At 33.3% G+C, this 17903-nt stretch overlaps 3 protein-coding genes across 3 annotated transcripts; all 3 read left to right on the forward strand.

Moving 5' to 3' along the window:
• The first annotated feature begins 12369 nt into the window (after nucleotides 1-12369).
• LOC123903051 (putative defensin-like protein 234) lies at nucleotides 12370-13027 on the forward strand. Its single transcript, XM_045952913.1, has 2 exons — nucleotides 12370-12469; nucleotides 12685-13027. Exons 1-2 carry the CDS (start codon nucleotides 12397-12399, stop codon nucleotides 12894-12896), a joined length of 285 nt encoding a protein of 94 aa, XP_045808869.1. The 5' UTR covers nucleotides 12370-12396; the 3' UTR covers nucleotides 12897-13027.
• Nucleotides 13028-14664: 1637 nt separating this feature from the next.
• Nucleotides 14665-15319, forward strand: LOC123903043 (putative defensin-like protein 234). The gene is made up of 2 exons (XM_045952903.1): nucleotides 14665-14764; nucleotides 14977-15319. The coding sequence occupies exons 1-2, from the start codon at nucleotides 14692-14694 to the stop codon at nucleotides 15186-15188; spliced, it is 285 nt and encodes a 94-aa protein (XP_045808859.1). The 5' UTR covers nucleotides 14665-14691; the 3' UTR covers nucleotides 15189-15319.
• A 1641-nt stretch (nucleotides 15320-16960) lies between these two features.
• Nucleotides 16961-17496, forward strand: LOC123908046 (putative defensin-like protein 234). Its single transcript, XM_045958585.1, has 2 exons — nucleotides 16961-17060; nucleotides 17276-17496. The coding sequence occupies exons 1-2, from the start codon at nucleotides 16988-16990 to the stop codon at nucleotides 17485-17487; spliced, it is 285 nt and encodes a 94-aa protein (XP_045814541.1). The 5' UTR covers nucleotides 16961-16987; the 3' UTR covers nucleotides 17488-17496.
• The last annotated feature ends 407 nt before the right edge of the window (nucleotides 17497-17903 follow it).

A 17903-nucleotide genomic window follows, 5' to 3' on the forward strand; every position in this document is an offset into this window, starting at 1 on the left:
CATTTTGGTTCAACAATAATGTTTTTAATTATGTGGTAATTATTAAATAATTTATTAAAAATTAAAATTTTTCAAATTTTAAATTAAATTTTTCAAATTTTACCGCGTTAGTACTCTTCCATTCCAATTATTTATTTGGTTTGAAAATTTTTTTTTTCGGTAAATAAGGGAGCAACAAAGAGACTACCAGTACCACCCTATATATAAAATAAAGTCGAAGAAATATATTTTTAAGGAATACAATCAAGGCCTAAAATATTTAAAATTTAATTTCTTACTATTTAATGTTATCAAAAGAATATAATAATAAAAAATTTACTAAATATTTTTAAACGTGGACCGAACTAATTGACTAATATACACTGAACATTTATATTTGGCAAATAATATAGAGTTACTATATGAGTGGTTAGCGATGTCTATATATTTTTGTGTGTATGTGTGAGAGAGAGAGTAATTCATCATTCTGCACATTGTCTCAGCATCTTTAGGGTTTCATTTGAGAATATCATCATGATGAAAGTAGGAAGCATTCTCTTAGCCGTTGGAATTTTATTTGCTCTCTTCAACCTCAACTTCGGCTCAGGTAAACATATCACTTTCCATTATTAGTTTTAATATTAGAATTTTTTATGTTCTTATTATTCATAGATAACTTTCTTAAAGTGTGTAAGTTATTCTCAGAGACTTTGATTCTTATGTAAAAATTTGTTTGCACCTTTAGCAAATTACATGCAATCATATTAACATTCTTAATGATCTAACTTTTATGATTTTGTTTTGATGTATACAATGTTGTAGATGTGGTGCAAAAAGATGATTTCAAATTTTGTCGCCAAAGTATGACATTGAGTGGAAATTGTCAAAATTCTCCTACATGCTTTACAGTATTCAATGCTAAATATGGAGCAAGCGCCACAACTCACAATTGTAATTGTCAAGATGCTGGTAAAAGCCACACTTGTAACGACCCAAAATTTAGTATTCGTTATTTAATTATTTTATTATGCGAGGGCGTGATTTATAATTAAATTATTAAGCGGCGAATAATCATTTAGCGAGAACGTAAGTTAATGAGCGAGAAGTTATGTTGTTTGGGCCTTTGGGCGTGGAATAGGCATTGGGCCTAAGCCAAGTGGGCTTTGATCCATGAGAATAGAGAGAGCTATAAGTAGCAAGTCAAACCAATGAATAGTCTCATAAGTTGCAATTCTTGAGAAAGAGCAAGAGGAGGAGCTCATGAGGGAGAGGGAGAGCTCGTGGGAGAGAAAGAGAAGAGCAAGCTTGTGGATTCGTCGAGCTAAGGTACGAGAGTTAGATTACATATTCGTGAGTGATTCGGAAGAGGGGAGGATGTCGATTCCTCCATTCCCAAACTCTTTCCACTCTATTTTCTTGTGGGTTTTGTGGGTGATTTTCTTAATGGAAAATGGATTCTTTTGATCCTAACATGTGTAGTGAACTCATGGTAGATGAGGTAAACAACTTTGGGGAGTTGAAAATGGGAATATGTAGATGTTTGATCAATGATTTGCATGTTTATGCAACTTTGCTTATTTTGCAAGAAATTGGCATGATTTTGATTATTTGAGGTATTTGGATGTTTGGAAGGGATGATTAATGTTCCTTGATACCATATATGTTTGGAATGGCTGTTTATATGAATTTATAACATGTTTGGATGAATTTTTGAGTTGATTCAATGTTAAACCGCCTTAGAAAACTCAAGAACAGATATTTCTGGTGTAGTTCGCTACGGATTCGCTACGGATTCGCTTAGCGAATAAGTTCGCTACGGATTCGCTACGGATTCGCTTAGCGAATAAGTTCGCTACGGGTTCGCTATCTGTTCGCCATGTACCTGCAACCCTCTGATGTAGTTCGCTACCTGTTCGCTACAGCGAACGTGTTCGCTACGTGTTCGCTACGTGTTCGCTACGTGTTCGCTACGGGTTCGCTACGGATTCGCTCAGCGAACAGCACTGTGACAGCAACTTTTTGATAATTGTTTTAAGTGCAATTAGGCACTTGTAACATGGTTTAAGGGTATCCTTACATGTTTGTTGATACATGTTGATGTTGTTAATGCTTATTGTTAATCGTTATATGATTCGCACGCGTATGTAATGACTTGTAGTTCAAGTGACTATGTTTATGTTTTAGCATTAATTTACAATGTTAAGGAAATGATGTGTGTTTTATGACATAAGTGTAAATGAAACCTTATGTGTATAAAAATGGTTATGCAGATAATTATCATGTGAATAATTATGATTGGAGTGATAGGATATTGTGTTATCCTAATGTGTTAGATGTTGGAATTGTGTTTCCGCATCAGTGAATGAATAGCTTCGAGCTAGATAGCGTCATGTATTTGATGTGTTTAAAAGTAATCATGCATTCATGAATAATTGTGTTATGGGAATCATGTGAATTCCAATAATTGATGAAAATGGACTATGTTTATGAAAAGTGGCCGAAGATGGGATTATGTTATCCGAGATCTGGAGCCCATATCCAAACATGATATAAAACTGTGTGACTCCTCTTTATGGGAGAGATGGTTGATGATAACCACATCCTACATGATATAAAACTGTTATTGAGCTTATCCAAGGGAGATAAAGTGGTTCGGTAAGTTCCGACGCATCCAACAAGATGTAAAACTGGGTTCATCTTAAATGGGGTGAATAGCAGCATCCAACATGATGTAAAACTGGTTTGGTCCACCATTGGTGAGACGCTTATCCTGCATGATGTAAAACTGCAGATGTAGAGTCCGTGCATGACTATAATCTGAACAGTCCGTACATGACTATAATCTGAACAGTCCGTACATGACTGAAAACTGAACAGTCCGTCATGACTGAAATCTGAACAATGTAAATTGGTACCACATGCATTAGTCGTGTCTAGGGATGACATGACATTGGATAATTGGCATTAGATGCATTAGGGTAAATGCACATGTATTTGATAATTGTTATGTGACAATATCTGATTGGATTGTAATGTGTTTTCCGTATGTGTTAAGCTTTGGAATTTACTAATTGTTTAATACTGTGATTGTTGCCATGACTTGGTATGTGAGTAGAGTCCGTCATGACTATAAAATGAACAAGTGTAGAGTCCGTCATGACTATAAAATGAACAAGTGTAGAGTCCGTCATGACTATAAAATGAACACTTTAGTAGTGTCCGAGAAGACGTGAAACTATATGATTGGTGTGTTTGTAAATGAATGATTGATTGGTAGTCGTATTTGACGATGTATGTGCGTGAGTTAGAAATGTATGATAGCGTGTGAAGTGTGTAGTATACTACTCACACTTATATTTATGTTTATGTTTTCTAACTCTCTGCTTTGTGTTAATTGCTGGACCTTTGGGGGTCCAGGTTGACAGGTTATGTGTTAGCCTCGCCCGAGTGCAATGGTGAAGCTCTGCTCTGATTGAGACACGGGAAAAAGGGGTTTTTATATGTATATGCATGTAGTCCTCTTAGTATACTCTGTTGGTCTTAAGCTTTCATTTGAAAAGTATCCGTTTTGTATAACTAATAACGCATCGTTCGATGCGAGGTTTTGTTTTTAGTTCATTCGAATATTTTACTAGATAAATGTATTAGTCTTATCTTTGAATGAAGTTTGTGATATTCAAACCAGCGCTTTATAAATCAGATTTTCAATTTTTCCGCTGCGTATTTTCGAAAAAGACTTTATAAAGGCAGAGTTAATTAAATAACGGGTTTGAGATCTGGAGCCCATATCCAAACATGATATAAAACTGTGTGACTCCTCTTTATGGGAGAGATGGTTGATGATAACCACATCCTACATGATATAAAACTGTTATTGAGCTTATCCAAGGGAGATAAAGTGGTTCGGTAAGTTCCGACGCATCCAACAAGATGTAAAACTGGGTTCATCTTAAATGGGGTGAATAGCAGCATCCAACATGATGTAAAACTGGTTTGGTCCACCATTGGTGAGACGCTTATCCTGCATGATGTAAAACTGCAGATGTAGAGTCCGTGCATGACTATAATCTGAACAGTCCGTACATGACTATAATCTGAACAGTCCGTACATGACTGAAAACTGAACAGTCCGTCATGACTGAAATCTGAACAATGTAAATTGGTACCACATGCATTAGTCGTGTCTAGGGATGACATGACATTGGATAATTGGCATTAGATGCATTAGGGTAAATGCACATGTATTTGATAATTGTTATGTGACAATATCTGATTGGATTGTAATGTGTTTTCCGTATGTGTTAAGCTTTGGAATTTACTAATTGTTTAATACTGTGATTGTTGCCATGACTTGGTATGTGAGTAGAGTCCGTCATGACTATAAAATGAACAAGTGTAGAGTCCGTCATGACTATAAAATGAACAAGTGTAGAGTCCGTCATGACTATAAAATGAACACTTTAGTAGTGTCCGAGAAGACGTGAAACTATATGATTGGTGTGTTTGTAAATGAATGATTGATTGGTAGTCGTATTTGACGATGTATGTGCGTGAGTTAGAAATGTATGATAGCGTGTGAAGTGTGTAGTATACTACTCACACTTATATTTATGTTTATGTTTTCTAACTCTCTGCTTTGTGTTAATTGCTGGACCTTTGGGGGTCCAGGTTGACAGGTTATGTGTTAGCCTCGCCCGAGTGCAATGGTGAAGCTCTGCTCTGATTGAGACACGGGAAAAAGGGGTTTTTATATGTATATGCATGTAGTCCTCTTAGTATACTCTGTTGTTCTTAAGCTTTCATTTGAAAAGTATCCGTTTTGTATAACTAATAACGCATCGTTCGATGCGAGGTTTTGTTTTTAGTTCATTCGAATATTTTACTAGATAAATGTATTAGTCTTATCTTTGAATGAAGTTTGTGATATTCAAACCAGCGCTTTATAAATCAGATTTTCAATTTTTCCGCTGCGTATTTTCGAAAAAGACTTTATAAAGGCAGAGTTAATTAAATAACGGGTTTGGGTGTTACAAAGTGGTATCAGAGCAGGTCGTCTTTGGACTGTGAGGTTACGTGTCAATCAGAGCCGGTCTGTGCAGTCAGATCGAGTGAGCGTGTGTGCCAGTTGTGTCTGTCTTTTCTTGTTGTGTGTACTTGATGCGATTGATACTTATCATTGTTATAAGTTATCAAGTCAAGTAGTGGTTGAGTATTTTTATGCTTAAGTTTTAAAAATTTGTGTGGTTTGAACTTTTGGTTTGTAGATGCTTATTGCTAACAGTTGATGATCCAGCATGATGTAAAACTGCATGTGATGAAGATTTTGTTGAAAATATAAGATTATTTTCTTTTGAGTAAGTGAAAATGAATTTTTCACTAGAGTGAGAAAGGAGTAGGATGTAAGTAGATCCTAATGTGTGTTGTTATATGTTTGTTTATAACATGTGGTAGATTGATTACTAGTACTTAGTGTGGTTCTTTAATTGAACTATGTGAATGTATTCTCATGATGAGAACTTGTTTGAGAACATGCTATGTTTTATACATGTTTGAGTAGATGTTGTAAGTATGCGGACAAACGAAATGTAATGCATGTACTTGACTCGATGTCTTGTGTACATGGATGTTTCATTGTCTTACATATAGTTTAGTTATAAATATATGTATAGACACGTGGTAGTAATTATGTATGCTAGTTGTTACGTAGGTTGTTACGTTAGCATAGACGGGAATAGTGTGTTTATGTATTTTGCAGTGGTGTGTATGTCAAGAGGACTGCACCGGGGTTTTGAGTAGATGCTTAGATATCTTACCTTATGTTTACCCTTTGCATACGACATGCATGTGAATGCTGTCGGTATTAGATTTCTCTTGAGAGGAATATATTTGGAATCGATAGGACGGTTAGGTGCTTACACCGGATGTTCTAGTGGAAGTGTAAAGGTGGGTTTGAGATAAGTGGGGGAGAAGATTTTGTCTCTCCAAGATGTTTCGAACGCGAGAAGTAAGGACGAATAGAGATGTTCTTGATGTGGATTGTTTAAGATTGAGTAGCATTGTTCGAAGTGGAATTCTTATTTGGAGAATATTTTGGAGGAAGTATCAGATGATCATTTCGGAGTGAGTCGGAATGAAGTTGTTTAGCCGTAGGGAGAATGTGGCCATTGGGGAACGATGGAGCAGATTGAATGTTAAGTGAACACCGTTGCTGGGAAACGAAGAAGACGTGTGCGTCGAGGGTAAGAAAACCTAGTGATGATCATACGACGAGTATGCGAATGGTGGATACCTTGAGGGTTAAGTTAAATGGGAGATTGATGTCAAGGATGGAAGGTGTGGTTAGGGAACCGAAAACCCGATTACAATAAGTGGGACTGGTGGTGTTTCTAGCGAAACTCGTAGCAAGAATGTTCCATTGTTTGGTTGTCTTTCACTTGATGGTTCATCCTCAAAGAGGAGGAAGAGTGATAAAGATGGAAGCTTTGTTGATGAAAAGTTTTCAGAGGAATCTGATGAGAGTTGTGTTGGAATCAACAAGACGGAGATCATGGTTGTTTGGAAATCAACTCTTGATAGTAGCTGAGATTTAAATACAGAATTACTAGGTGATCAAGAAGAGCCTAGGAAGGATTTATAAAGGTTGAGTATGTTTGAACCGAGTGGTCATTTCTTGGAAAGATTTGAGAAACTAAGTGCGAAGTGTTACCTTTGGATGTTTGGGGATAAGAAAGTTAGCCTTTGGAAACGTGTCAAGCACGAGTATTAGAGAGACGTAAGAAAGTGACTTATGTCAAGTAAGAATTTGCGGAAAGGACTATCTCACACATAAGTGATTGTTGTGTTTGGAAAATGTGTATTAAGAATTTGGAAGCAATGCTCAAAGTAAGTGTCAAATGATGTTTTGTAGCAATTGGAAAAAGTTAACTATGAAATGGAAAAGTCGGTGGAGATTAGAGATGTCGGACACATCGTATCTATGGGAATAGTATAGTAATACCATGTGGGAAGGAAATAAATGATTATGGATATTTTCGTCGTGAACGGTGGGATGATAGTGAGTCGACGAGTGACTTAAGGTAATATTTTGGATAAGAATATTTCGACAGGAAATGATATCGGGAAGGTCATGTTAAGGAAGTCAGAAATTGGATAAGAGATTATTTGGAAAATAAAACAGTTATGATGGGGTTCGACGCAATGATTTGGGAGTTACGAAGGAAAAGAATTTGACGGTTGGATAGTATATTTTTGGCATGTGTTAAGAACTTTGAGAAGTTGGACAACAATGAGCGTAGAAGTTGTGAAGTATGCAACGGAAGGGTCTTTCGGAGTATTTTGGGTTAAGTGGTTTTGTTTTGGAGTGGTGCTGCGAGTACCGTAAGAGGTTAAGTTGAAATTTTAAGTAGTTTGATGAGAATGGTTTATGCCATCATCACGATTGTTGACTATCTATCGACAAATCAAGGGATTAGCTGTCCTTGATCTATTGTTGATGAGTAGACGAGATTGTGTCGATTGGGATTGACTGATTTTGTCAAACTTGGTTTGGTTTGGAGTTTGTATGTTGTGTTGGTACGAATCCGGAAGAAGTGTGAATTTGAATCGGAGTTTGTGTAAGAGACCGTATCGGCTAAGGTATTATGACTAGAAAACCCGTTGGATTGAATGCAAGTTGGGAATTAGAAAATCGGATGAGGGAATTTATCCGGAGTTGTGTTTTAGTCGGGTAATTTTCGAGGGCGAAAATCTTTTAAGGGGGGTAGAGTTGTAACGACCCAAAATTTAGTATTCGTTATTTAATTATTTTATTATGCGAGGGCGTGATTTATAATTAAATTATTAAGCGGCGAATAATCATTTAGCGAGAACGTAAGTTAATGAGCGAGAAGTTATGTTGTTTGGGCCTTTGGGCGTGGAATAGGCATTGGGCCTAAGCCAAGTGGGCTTTGATCCATGAGAATAGAGAGAGCTATAAGTAGCAAGTCAAACCAATGAATAGTCTCATAAGTTGCAATTCTTGAGAAAGAGCAAGAGGAGGAGCTCATGAGGGAGAGGGAGAGCTCGTGGGAGAGAAAGAGAAGAGCAAGCTTGTGGATTCGTCGAGCTAAGGTACGAGAGTTAGATTACATATTCGTGAGTGATTCGGAAGAGGGGAGGATGTCGATTCCTCCATTCCCAAACTCTTTCCACTCTATTTTCTTGTGGGTTTTGTGGGTGATTTTCTTAATGGAAAATGGATTCTTTTGATCCTAACATGTGTAGTGAACTCATGGTAGATGAGGTAAACAACTTCGGGGAGTTGAAAATGGGAATATGTAGATGTTTGATCAATGATTTGCATGTTTATGCAACTTTGCTTATTTTGCAAGAAATTGGCATGATTTTGATTATTTGAGGTATTTGGATGTTTGGAAGGGATGATTAATGTTCCTTGATACCATATATGTTTGGAATGGCTGTTTATATGAATTTATAACATGTTTGGATGAATTTTTGAGTTGATTCAATGTTAAACCGCCTTAGAAAACTCAAGAACAGATATTTCTGGTGTAGTTCGCTACGGATTCGCTACGGATTCGCTTAGCGAATAAGTTCGCTACGGATTCGCTACGGATTCGCTTAGCGAATAAGTTCGCTACGGGTTCGCTATCTGTTCGCCATGTACCTGCAACCCTCTGATGTAGTTCGCTACCTGTTCGCTACAGCGAACGTGTTCGCTACGTGTTCGCTACGTGTTCGCTACGTGTTCGCTACGGGTTCGCTACGGATTCGCTCAGCGAACAGCACTGTGACAGCAACTTTTTGATAATTGTTTTAAGTGCAATTAGGCACTTGTAACATGGTTTAAGGGTATCCTTACATGTTTGTTGATACATGTTGATGTTGTTAATGCTTATTGTTAATCGTTATATGATTCGCACGCGTATGTAATGACTTGTAGTTCAAGTGACTATGTTTATGTTTTAGCATTAATTTACAATGTTAAGGAAATGATGTGTGTTTTATGACATAAGTGTAAATGAAACCTTATGTGTATAAAAAATGGTTATGCAGATAATTATCATGTGAATAATTATGATTGGAGTGATAGGATATTGTGTTATCCTAATGTGTTAGATGTTGGAATTGTGTTTCCGCATCAGTGAATGAATAGCTTCGAGCTAGATAGCGTCATGTATTTGATGTGTTTAAAAGTAATCATGCATTCATGAATAATTGTGTTATGGGAATCATGTGAATTCCAATAATTGATGAAAATGGACTATGTTTATGAAAAGTGGCCGAAGATGGGATTATGTTATCCGAGATCTGGAGCCCATATCCAAACATGATATAAAACTGTGTGACTCCTCTTTATGGGAGAGATGGTTGATGATAACCACATCCTACATGATATAAAACTGTTATTGAGCTTATCCAAGGGAGATAAAGTGGTTCGGTAAGTTCCGACGCATCCAACAAGATGTAAAACTGGGTTCATCTTAAATGGGGTGAATAGCAGCATCCAACATGATGTAAAACTGGTTTGGTCCACCATTGGTGAGACGCTTATCCTGCATGATGTAAAACTGCAGATGTAGAGTCCGTGCATGACTATAATCTGAACAGTCCGTACATGACTATAATCTGAACAGTCCGTACATGACTGAAAACTGAACAGTCCGTCATGACTGAAATCTGAACAATGTAAATTGGTACCACATGCATTAGTCGTGTCTAGGGATGACATGACATTGGATAATTGGCATTAGATGCATTAGGGTAAATGCACATGTATTTGATAATTGTTATGTGACAATATCTGATTGGATTGTAATGTGTTTTCCGTATGTGTTAAGCTTTGGAATTTACTAATTGTTTAATACTGTGATTGTTGCCATGACTTGGTATGTGAGTAGAGTCCGTCATGACTATAAAATGAACAAGTGTAGAGTCCGTCATGACTATAAAATGAACAAGTGTAGAGTCCGTCATGACTATAAAATGAACACTTTAGTAGTGTCCGAGAAGACGTGAAACTATATGATTGGTGTGTTTGTAAATGAATGATTGATTGGTAGTCGTATTTGACGATGTATGTGCGTGAGTTAGAAATGTATGATAGCGTGTGAAGTGTGTAGTATACTACTCACACTTATATTTATGTTTATGTTTTCTAACTCTCTGCTTTGTGTTAATTGCTGGACCTTTGGGGGTCCAGGTTGACAGGTTATGTGTTAGCCTCGCCCGAGTGCAATGGTGAAGCTCTGCTCTGATTGAGACACGGGAAAAAGGGGTTTTTATATGTATATGCATGTAGTCCTCTTAGTATACTCTGTTGGTCTTAAGCTTTCATTTGAAAAGTATCCGTTTTGTATAACTAATAACGCATCGTTCGATGCGAGGTTTTGTTTTTAGTTCATTCGAATATTTTACTAGATAAATGTATTAGTCTTATCTTTGAATGAAGTTTGTGATATTCAAACCAGCGCTTTATAAATCAGATTTTCAATTTTTCCGCTGCGTATTTTCGAAAAAGACTTTATAAAGGCAGAGTTAATTAAATAACGGGTTTGGGTGTTACAACACTTGTTCATGCTGTATTAATTGTGATTATACAGATGGTAAAACTCCTTGTTAGAATCTCAAATAGTGCACTATGCTATCAACTTAGTGTGGCGAGAGGTTGAACTTATAATCTCATGGAAGTTGAATTCAAGTTGTACACTGGTCAATAGTACCATTATTATTAATAAGAATTTTCTTTGTCAATGTTTTATAAAAACTTTATTAATATTGTTAAAAATTAATGTAATTTAATAAATAATGTCTTGACGTCCCAATAATTGTGTTGTTATGTTTTGAGTTTTGGTACGATCTTATTATCTTTTTTTATTTTCATTTCAATAAATATATAAATAGTTTAATTGTGAGAAATGTTGGCGGGTGAGATTATTAAACTCTCAACTCTTATCTTTTCAACCCTTTTATCAAATGAAAAAGAAAAAGCAACAAAACCTAAAGAAACTAAAGACTAATGCCTTTATATATTGATTGAAAAGGCATTTGTAAAAATATAAGAAATATCAACAAGATAACAAGTGCAAATCTAAGTTTGTAGGAAATTGATATATTTTTGAACCCCAGACTTTCCACTCAATTTAAAGGTGAAATTATAGTCACTACTCACTAGGCTAATTGACTAAAAAAAATGTAAATTATAATCTTAAGGTGTGAAGTTCGAATCCTGTCAGGAACAATTGTAAAATCGGCATCAATGCACTTAAATTAATAATAATAAAAAAAATACAAATTATAAATCCTATTGATATCTTAATAAGATTTTACTGTAAGTATAAACATTAGTAAGTGGTGTAACATCCACATGAACCGGTGCATTCGGAAAGTGTGAACCTGTTCAGAGACAAATTATTAATAATATAAAATCTTGAACAACTTATGCATCGATGCAAGCAGGCCATGCATAGTTCAAGATCCCCGTGAACTAATTCATGCACCGGTGCAAGAATGTCTCGGGTTTTTAGAAACCAAGCTATGAACCAGTTCAAATGAACCACGATTCGGTGCATGAAATCCGGAAGACATGCACTGGTTCATACCATGTATGCATTGGTTAAAAAATGCTGATATTTGAAAAATAAGCTAAGTTCAATGCATTTTTGAAAACCTATTTAGAAAATTGTGATTCTAAAATTGTCTTAATCAAATCAATCTATTTTAATCTTATTTTTGACATCATTCAAAACAAACGAGAGTGTATGTGCACGAACAATTAGGTGCATAACTATACTTTTAGAAGTAAATTTTTAATCTATGGTCCTGCACACTAGAACATACATCAGAGTATCCAATCGTTCTATTACACATTGTTATCATAAACACCTTAGAGACATTGTTCTAGAATCCATTTTGGTTCAACAATAATGTTTTTAATTATGTGGTAATTATTAAATAATTTATTAAAAATTAAAATTTATAAAATTTTAAATTAAATTTTTCAAATTTTACCGCGTTAGTACTCTTCCATTCCAATTATTTATTTGGTTTGAAAATTTTTTTTTTCGGTAAATAAGGGAGCAACAAAGAGACTACCAGTACCACCCTATATATAAAATAAAGTCGAAGAAATATATTTTTAAGGACTACAATCAAGGCCTAAAATATTTAAAATTTAATTTCTTACTATTTAATGTTATCAAAAGAATATAATAATAAAAAATTTACTAAATATTTTTAAACGTGGACCGAACTAATTGACTAATATACACTGAACATTTATATTTGGCAAATAATATAGAGTTACTATATGAGTGGTTAGCGATGTCTATATATTTTTGTGTGTATGTGTGAGAGAGAGTAATTCATCATTCTGCACATTGTCTCAGCATCTTTAGGGTTTCATTTGAGAATATCATCATGATGAAAGTAGGAAGCATTCTCTTAGCCGTTGGAATTTTATTTGCTCTCTTCAACCTCAACTACGGCTCAGGTAAACATATCACTTTCCATTATTAATTTTAATATTAGAATTTTTTATGTTCTTATTATTCATAGATAACTTTCTTAAAGTGTGTAAGTTATTCTCAAAGAGTTTGATTCTTATGTAAAAATTTGTTTGCACCTTTAGCAAATTACATGCAATCATATTAACATTCTTAATGATCTAACTTTTATGATTTTGTTTTGATGTATACAATGTTGTAGATGTGGTGCAAAAAGATGATTTCAAATTTTGTCGCCAAAGTATGACATTGAGTGGAAATTGTCAAAATTCTCCTACATGCTTTACAGTATTCAATGCTAAATATGGAGCAAGCGCCACAACTCACAATTGTAATTGTCAAGATGCTGGTAAAAGCCACACTTGTTCATGCTGTATTAATTGTGATTATACAGATGGTAAAACTCCTTGTTAGAATCTCAAATAGTGCACTATGCTATCAACTTAGTGTGGCGAGAGGTTGAACTTATAATCTCATGGAAGTTGAATTCAAGTTGTACACTGGTCAATAGTACCATTATTATTAATAAGAATTTTCTTTGTCAATGTTTTATAAAAACTTTATTAATATTGTTAAAAATTAATGTAATTTAATAAATAATGTCTTGACGTCCCAATAATTGTGTTGTTATGTTTTGAGTTTTGGTACGATCTTATTATCTTTTTTTATTTTCATTTCAATAAATATATAAATAGTTTAATTGTGAGAAATGTTGGCGGGTGAGATTATTAAACTCTCAACTCTTATCTTTTCAACCCTTTTATCAAATGAAAAAGAAAAAGCAACAAAACCTAAAGAAACTAAAGACTAATGCCTTTATATATTGATTGAAAAGGCATTTGTAAAAATATAAGAAATATCAACAAGATAACAAGTGCAAATCTAAGTTTGTAGGAAATTGATATATTTTTGAACCCCAGACTTTCCACTCAATTTAAAGGTGAAATTATAGTCACTACTCACTAGGCTAATTGACTAAAAAAAATGTAAATTATAATTTTAAGGTGTGAAGTTCGAATCCTGTCAGGAACAATTGTAAAATCGGCATCAATGCACTTAAATTAATAATAATAAAAAAAATACAAATTATAAATCCTATTGATATCTTAATAAGATTTTACTGTAAGTATAAACATTAGTAAGTGGTGTAACATGCACATGAACCGGTGCATTCGGAAAGTATGAACCTGTTCAGAGACAAATTATTAATAATATAAAATCTTGAACAACTTATGCATCGATGCAAGCAGGCCATGCATAGTTCAAGATCCCCGTGAACTAATTCATGCACCGGTGCAAGAATGTCTCGGGTTTTTAGAAACCAAGCTATGAACCAGTTCAAATGAACCACGATTCGGTGCATGAAATCCGGAAGACATGCACTGGTTCATACCATGTATGCATTGGTTAAAAAATGCTGATATTTGAAAAATAAGCTAAGTTCAATGCATTTTTGAAAACCTATTTAGAAAATTGTGATTCTAAAATTGTCTTAATCAAATCAATCTATTTTAATCTTATTTTTGACATCATTCAAAACAAACGAGAGTGTATGTGCACGAACAATTAGGTGCATAACTATACTTTTAGAAGTAAATTTTTAATCTATGGTCCTGCACACTAGAACATACATCAGAGTATCCAATCGTTCTATTACACATTGTTATCATAAACACCTTAGAGACATTGTTCTAGAATCCATTTTGGTTCAACAATAATGTTTTTAATTATGTGGTAATTATTAAATAATTTATTAAAAATTAAAATTTATAAAATTTTAAATTAAATTTTTCAAATTTTACCGCGTTAGTACTCTTCCATTCCAATTATTTATTTGGTTTGAAAATTTTTTTTTCGGTAAATAAGGGAGCAACAAAGAGACTACCAGTACCACCCTATATATAAAATAAAGTCGAAGAAATATATTTTTAAGGACTACAATCAAGGCCTAAAATATTTAAAATTTAATTTCTTACTATTTAATGTTATCAAAAGAATATAATAATAAAAAATTTACTAAATATTTTTAAACGTGGACCGAACTAATTGACTAATATACACTGAACATTTATATTTGGCAAATAATATAGAGTTACTATATGAGTGGTTAGCGATGTCTATATATTTTTGTGTGTATGTGTGAGAGAGAGTAATTCATCATTCTGCACATTGTCTCAGCATCTTTAGGGTTTCATTTGAGAATATCATCATGATGAAAGTAGGAAGCATTCTCTTAGCCGTTGGAATTTTATTTGCTCTCTTCAACCTCAACTACGGCTCAGGTAAACATATCACTTTCCATTATTAATTTTAATATTAGAATTTTTTATGTTCTTATTCATAGATAACTTTCTTAAAGTGTGTAAGTTATTCTCAAAGAGTTTGATTCTTATGTAAAAATTTGTTTGCACCTTTAGCAAATTACATGCAATCATATTAACATTCTTAATGATCTAACTTTTATGATTTTGTTTTGATGTATACAATGTTGTAGATGTGGTGCAAAAAGATGATTTCAAATTTTGTCGCCAAAGTATGACATTGAGTGGAAATTGTCAAAATTCTCCTACATGCTTTACAGTATTCAATGCTAAATATGGAGCAAGCGCCACAACTCACAATTGTAATTGTCAAGATGCTGGTAAAAGCCACACTTGTTCATGCTGTATTAATTGTGATTATACAGATGGTAAAACTCCTTGTTAGAATCTCAAATAGTGCACTATGCTATCAACTTAGTGTGGCGAGAGGTTGAACTTATAATCTCATGGAAGTTGAATTCAAGTTGTACACTGGTCAATAGTACCATTATTATTAATAAGAATTTTCTTTGTCAATGTTTTATAAAAACTTTATTAATATTGTTAAAAATTAATGTAATTTAATAAATAATGTCTTGACGTCCCAATAATTGTGTTGTTATGTTTTGAGTTTTGGTACGATCTTATTATCTTTTTTTATTTTCATTTCAATAAATATATAAATAGTTTAATTGTGAGAAATGTTGGCGGGTGAGATTATTAAACTCTCAACTCTTATCTTTTCAACCCTTTTATCAAATGAAAAAGAAAAAGCAACAAAACCTAAAGAAACTAAAGACTAATGCCTTTATATATTGATTGAAAAGGCATTTGTAAAAATATAAGAAATATCAACAAGATAACAAGTGCAAATCTAAGTTTGTAGGAAATTGATATATTTTTGAACCCCAGACTTTCCACTCAATTTAAAGGTGAAATTATAGTCACTACTCACTAGGCTAATTGACTAAAAAAAATGTAAATTATAATTTTAAGGTGTGAAGTTCGAATCCTGTCAGGAACAATTGTAAAATCGGCATCAATGCACTTAAATTAATAATAATAAAAAAAATACAAATTATAAATCCTATTGATATCTTAATAAGATTTTACTGTAAGTATAAACATTAGTAAGTGGTGTAACATGCACATGAACCGGTGCATTCGGAAAGTATGAACCTGTTCAGAGACAAATTATTAATAATATAAAATCTTGAACAACTTATGCATCGATGCAAGCAGGCCATGCATAGTTCAAGATCCCCGTGAACTAATTCATGCACCGGTGCAAGAATGTCTCGGGTTTTTAGAAACCAAGCTATGAACCAGTTCAAATGAACCACGATTCGGTGCATGAAATCCGGAAGACATGCACTGGTTCATACCATGTATGCATTGGTTAAAAAATGCTGATATTTGAAAAATAAGCTAAGTTCAATGCATTTTTGAAAACCTATTTAGAAAATTGTGATTCTAAAATTGTCTTAATCAAATCAATCTATTTTAATCTTATTTTTGACATCATTCAAAACAAACGAGAGTGTATGTGCACGAACAATTAGGTGCATAACTATACTTTTAGAAGTAAATTTTTAATCTATGGTCCTGCACACTAGAACATACATCAGAGTATCCAATCGTTCTATTACACATTGTTATCATAAACACCTTAGAGACATTGTTCTAGAATCCATTTTGGTTCAACAATAATGTTTTTAATTATGTAGTAATTATTAAATAATTTATTAAAAATTAAAATTTATAAAATTTTAAATTAAATTTTTCAAATTTTACCGCGTTAGTACTCTTCCATTCCAATTATTTATTTGGTTTGAAATTTTTTTTTTCGGTAAATAAGGGAGCAACAAAGAGACTACCAGTACCACCCTATATATATATAAAATAAAGTCGAAGAAAGATATTTTTAAGCACTACAATCAAGGCCTAAAATATTTAAAATTTAATTTCTTACTATTTAATGTTATCAAAAGAATATAATAATAAAAAATTTACTAAATATTTTTAAACGTTGACCGAACTAATTGACTAATATACACTGAACATTTATATTTGGCAAATAATATAGAGTTACTATATGAGTGGTTAGCGATGTCTATATATTTTTGTGTGTATGTGTGAGAGAGAGTAATTCATCATTCTGCACATTGTCTCAGCATCTTTAGGGTTTCATTTGAGAATATCATCATGATGAAAGTAGGAAGCATTCTCTTAGCCGTTGGAATTTTATTTGCTCTCTTCAACCTCAACTACGGCTCAGGTAAACATATCACTTTCCATTATTAATTTTAATATTAGAATTTTTTATGTTCTTATTATTCATAGATAACTTTCTTAAAGTGTGTAAGTTATTCTCAAAGAGTTTGATTCTTATGTAAAAATTTGTTTGCACCTTTAGCAAATTACATGCAATCATATTAACATTCTTAATGATCTAACTTTTATGATTTTGTTTTGATGTATACAATGTTGTAGATGTGGTGCAAAAAGATGATTTCAAATTTTGTCGCCAAAGTATGACATTGAGTGGAAATTGTCAAAATTCTCCTACATGCTTTACAGTATTCAATGCTAAATATGGAGCAAGCGCCACAACTCACAATTGTAATTGTCAAGATGCTGGTAAAAGCCACACTTGTTCATGCTGTATTAATTGTGATTATACAGATGGTAAAACTCCTTGTTAGAATCTCAAATAGTGCACTATGCTATCAACTTAGTTTGGCGAGAGGTTGAACTTATAATCTCATGGAAGTTGAATTCAAGTTGTACACTGGTCAATAGTACCATTATTATTAATAAGAATTTTCTTTGTCAATGTTTTATAAAAACTTTATTAATATTGTTAAAAATTAATGTAATTTAATAAATAATGTCTTGACGTCCCAATAATTGTGTTGTTATGTTTTGAGTTTTGGTACGATCTTATTATCTTTATTTATTTTCATTTCAATAAATATATAAATAGTTTAATTGTGAGAAATGTTGGCGGGTGAGATTATTAAACTCTCAACTCTTATCTTTTCAACCCTTTTATCAAATGAAAAAGAAAAAGCAACAAAACCTAAAGAAACTAAAGACTAATGCCTTTATATATTGATTG

The sequence above is a fragment of the Trifolium pratense genome, linkage group LG1, assembly GCF_020283565.1.
Source record: "Trifolium pratense cultivar HEN17-A07 linkage group LG1, ARS_RC_1.1, whole genome shotgun sequence".
NCBI classification, from domain to species: Eukaryota; Viridiplantae; Streptophyta; class Magnoliopsida; order Fabales; family Fabaceae; genus Trifolium; species Trifolium pratense.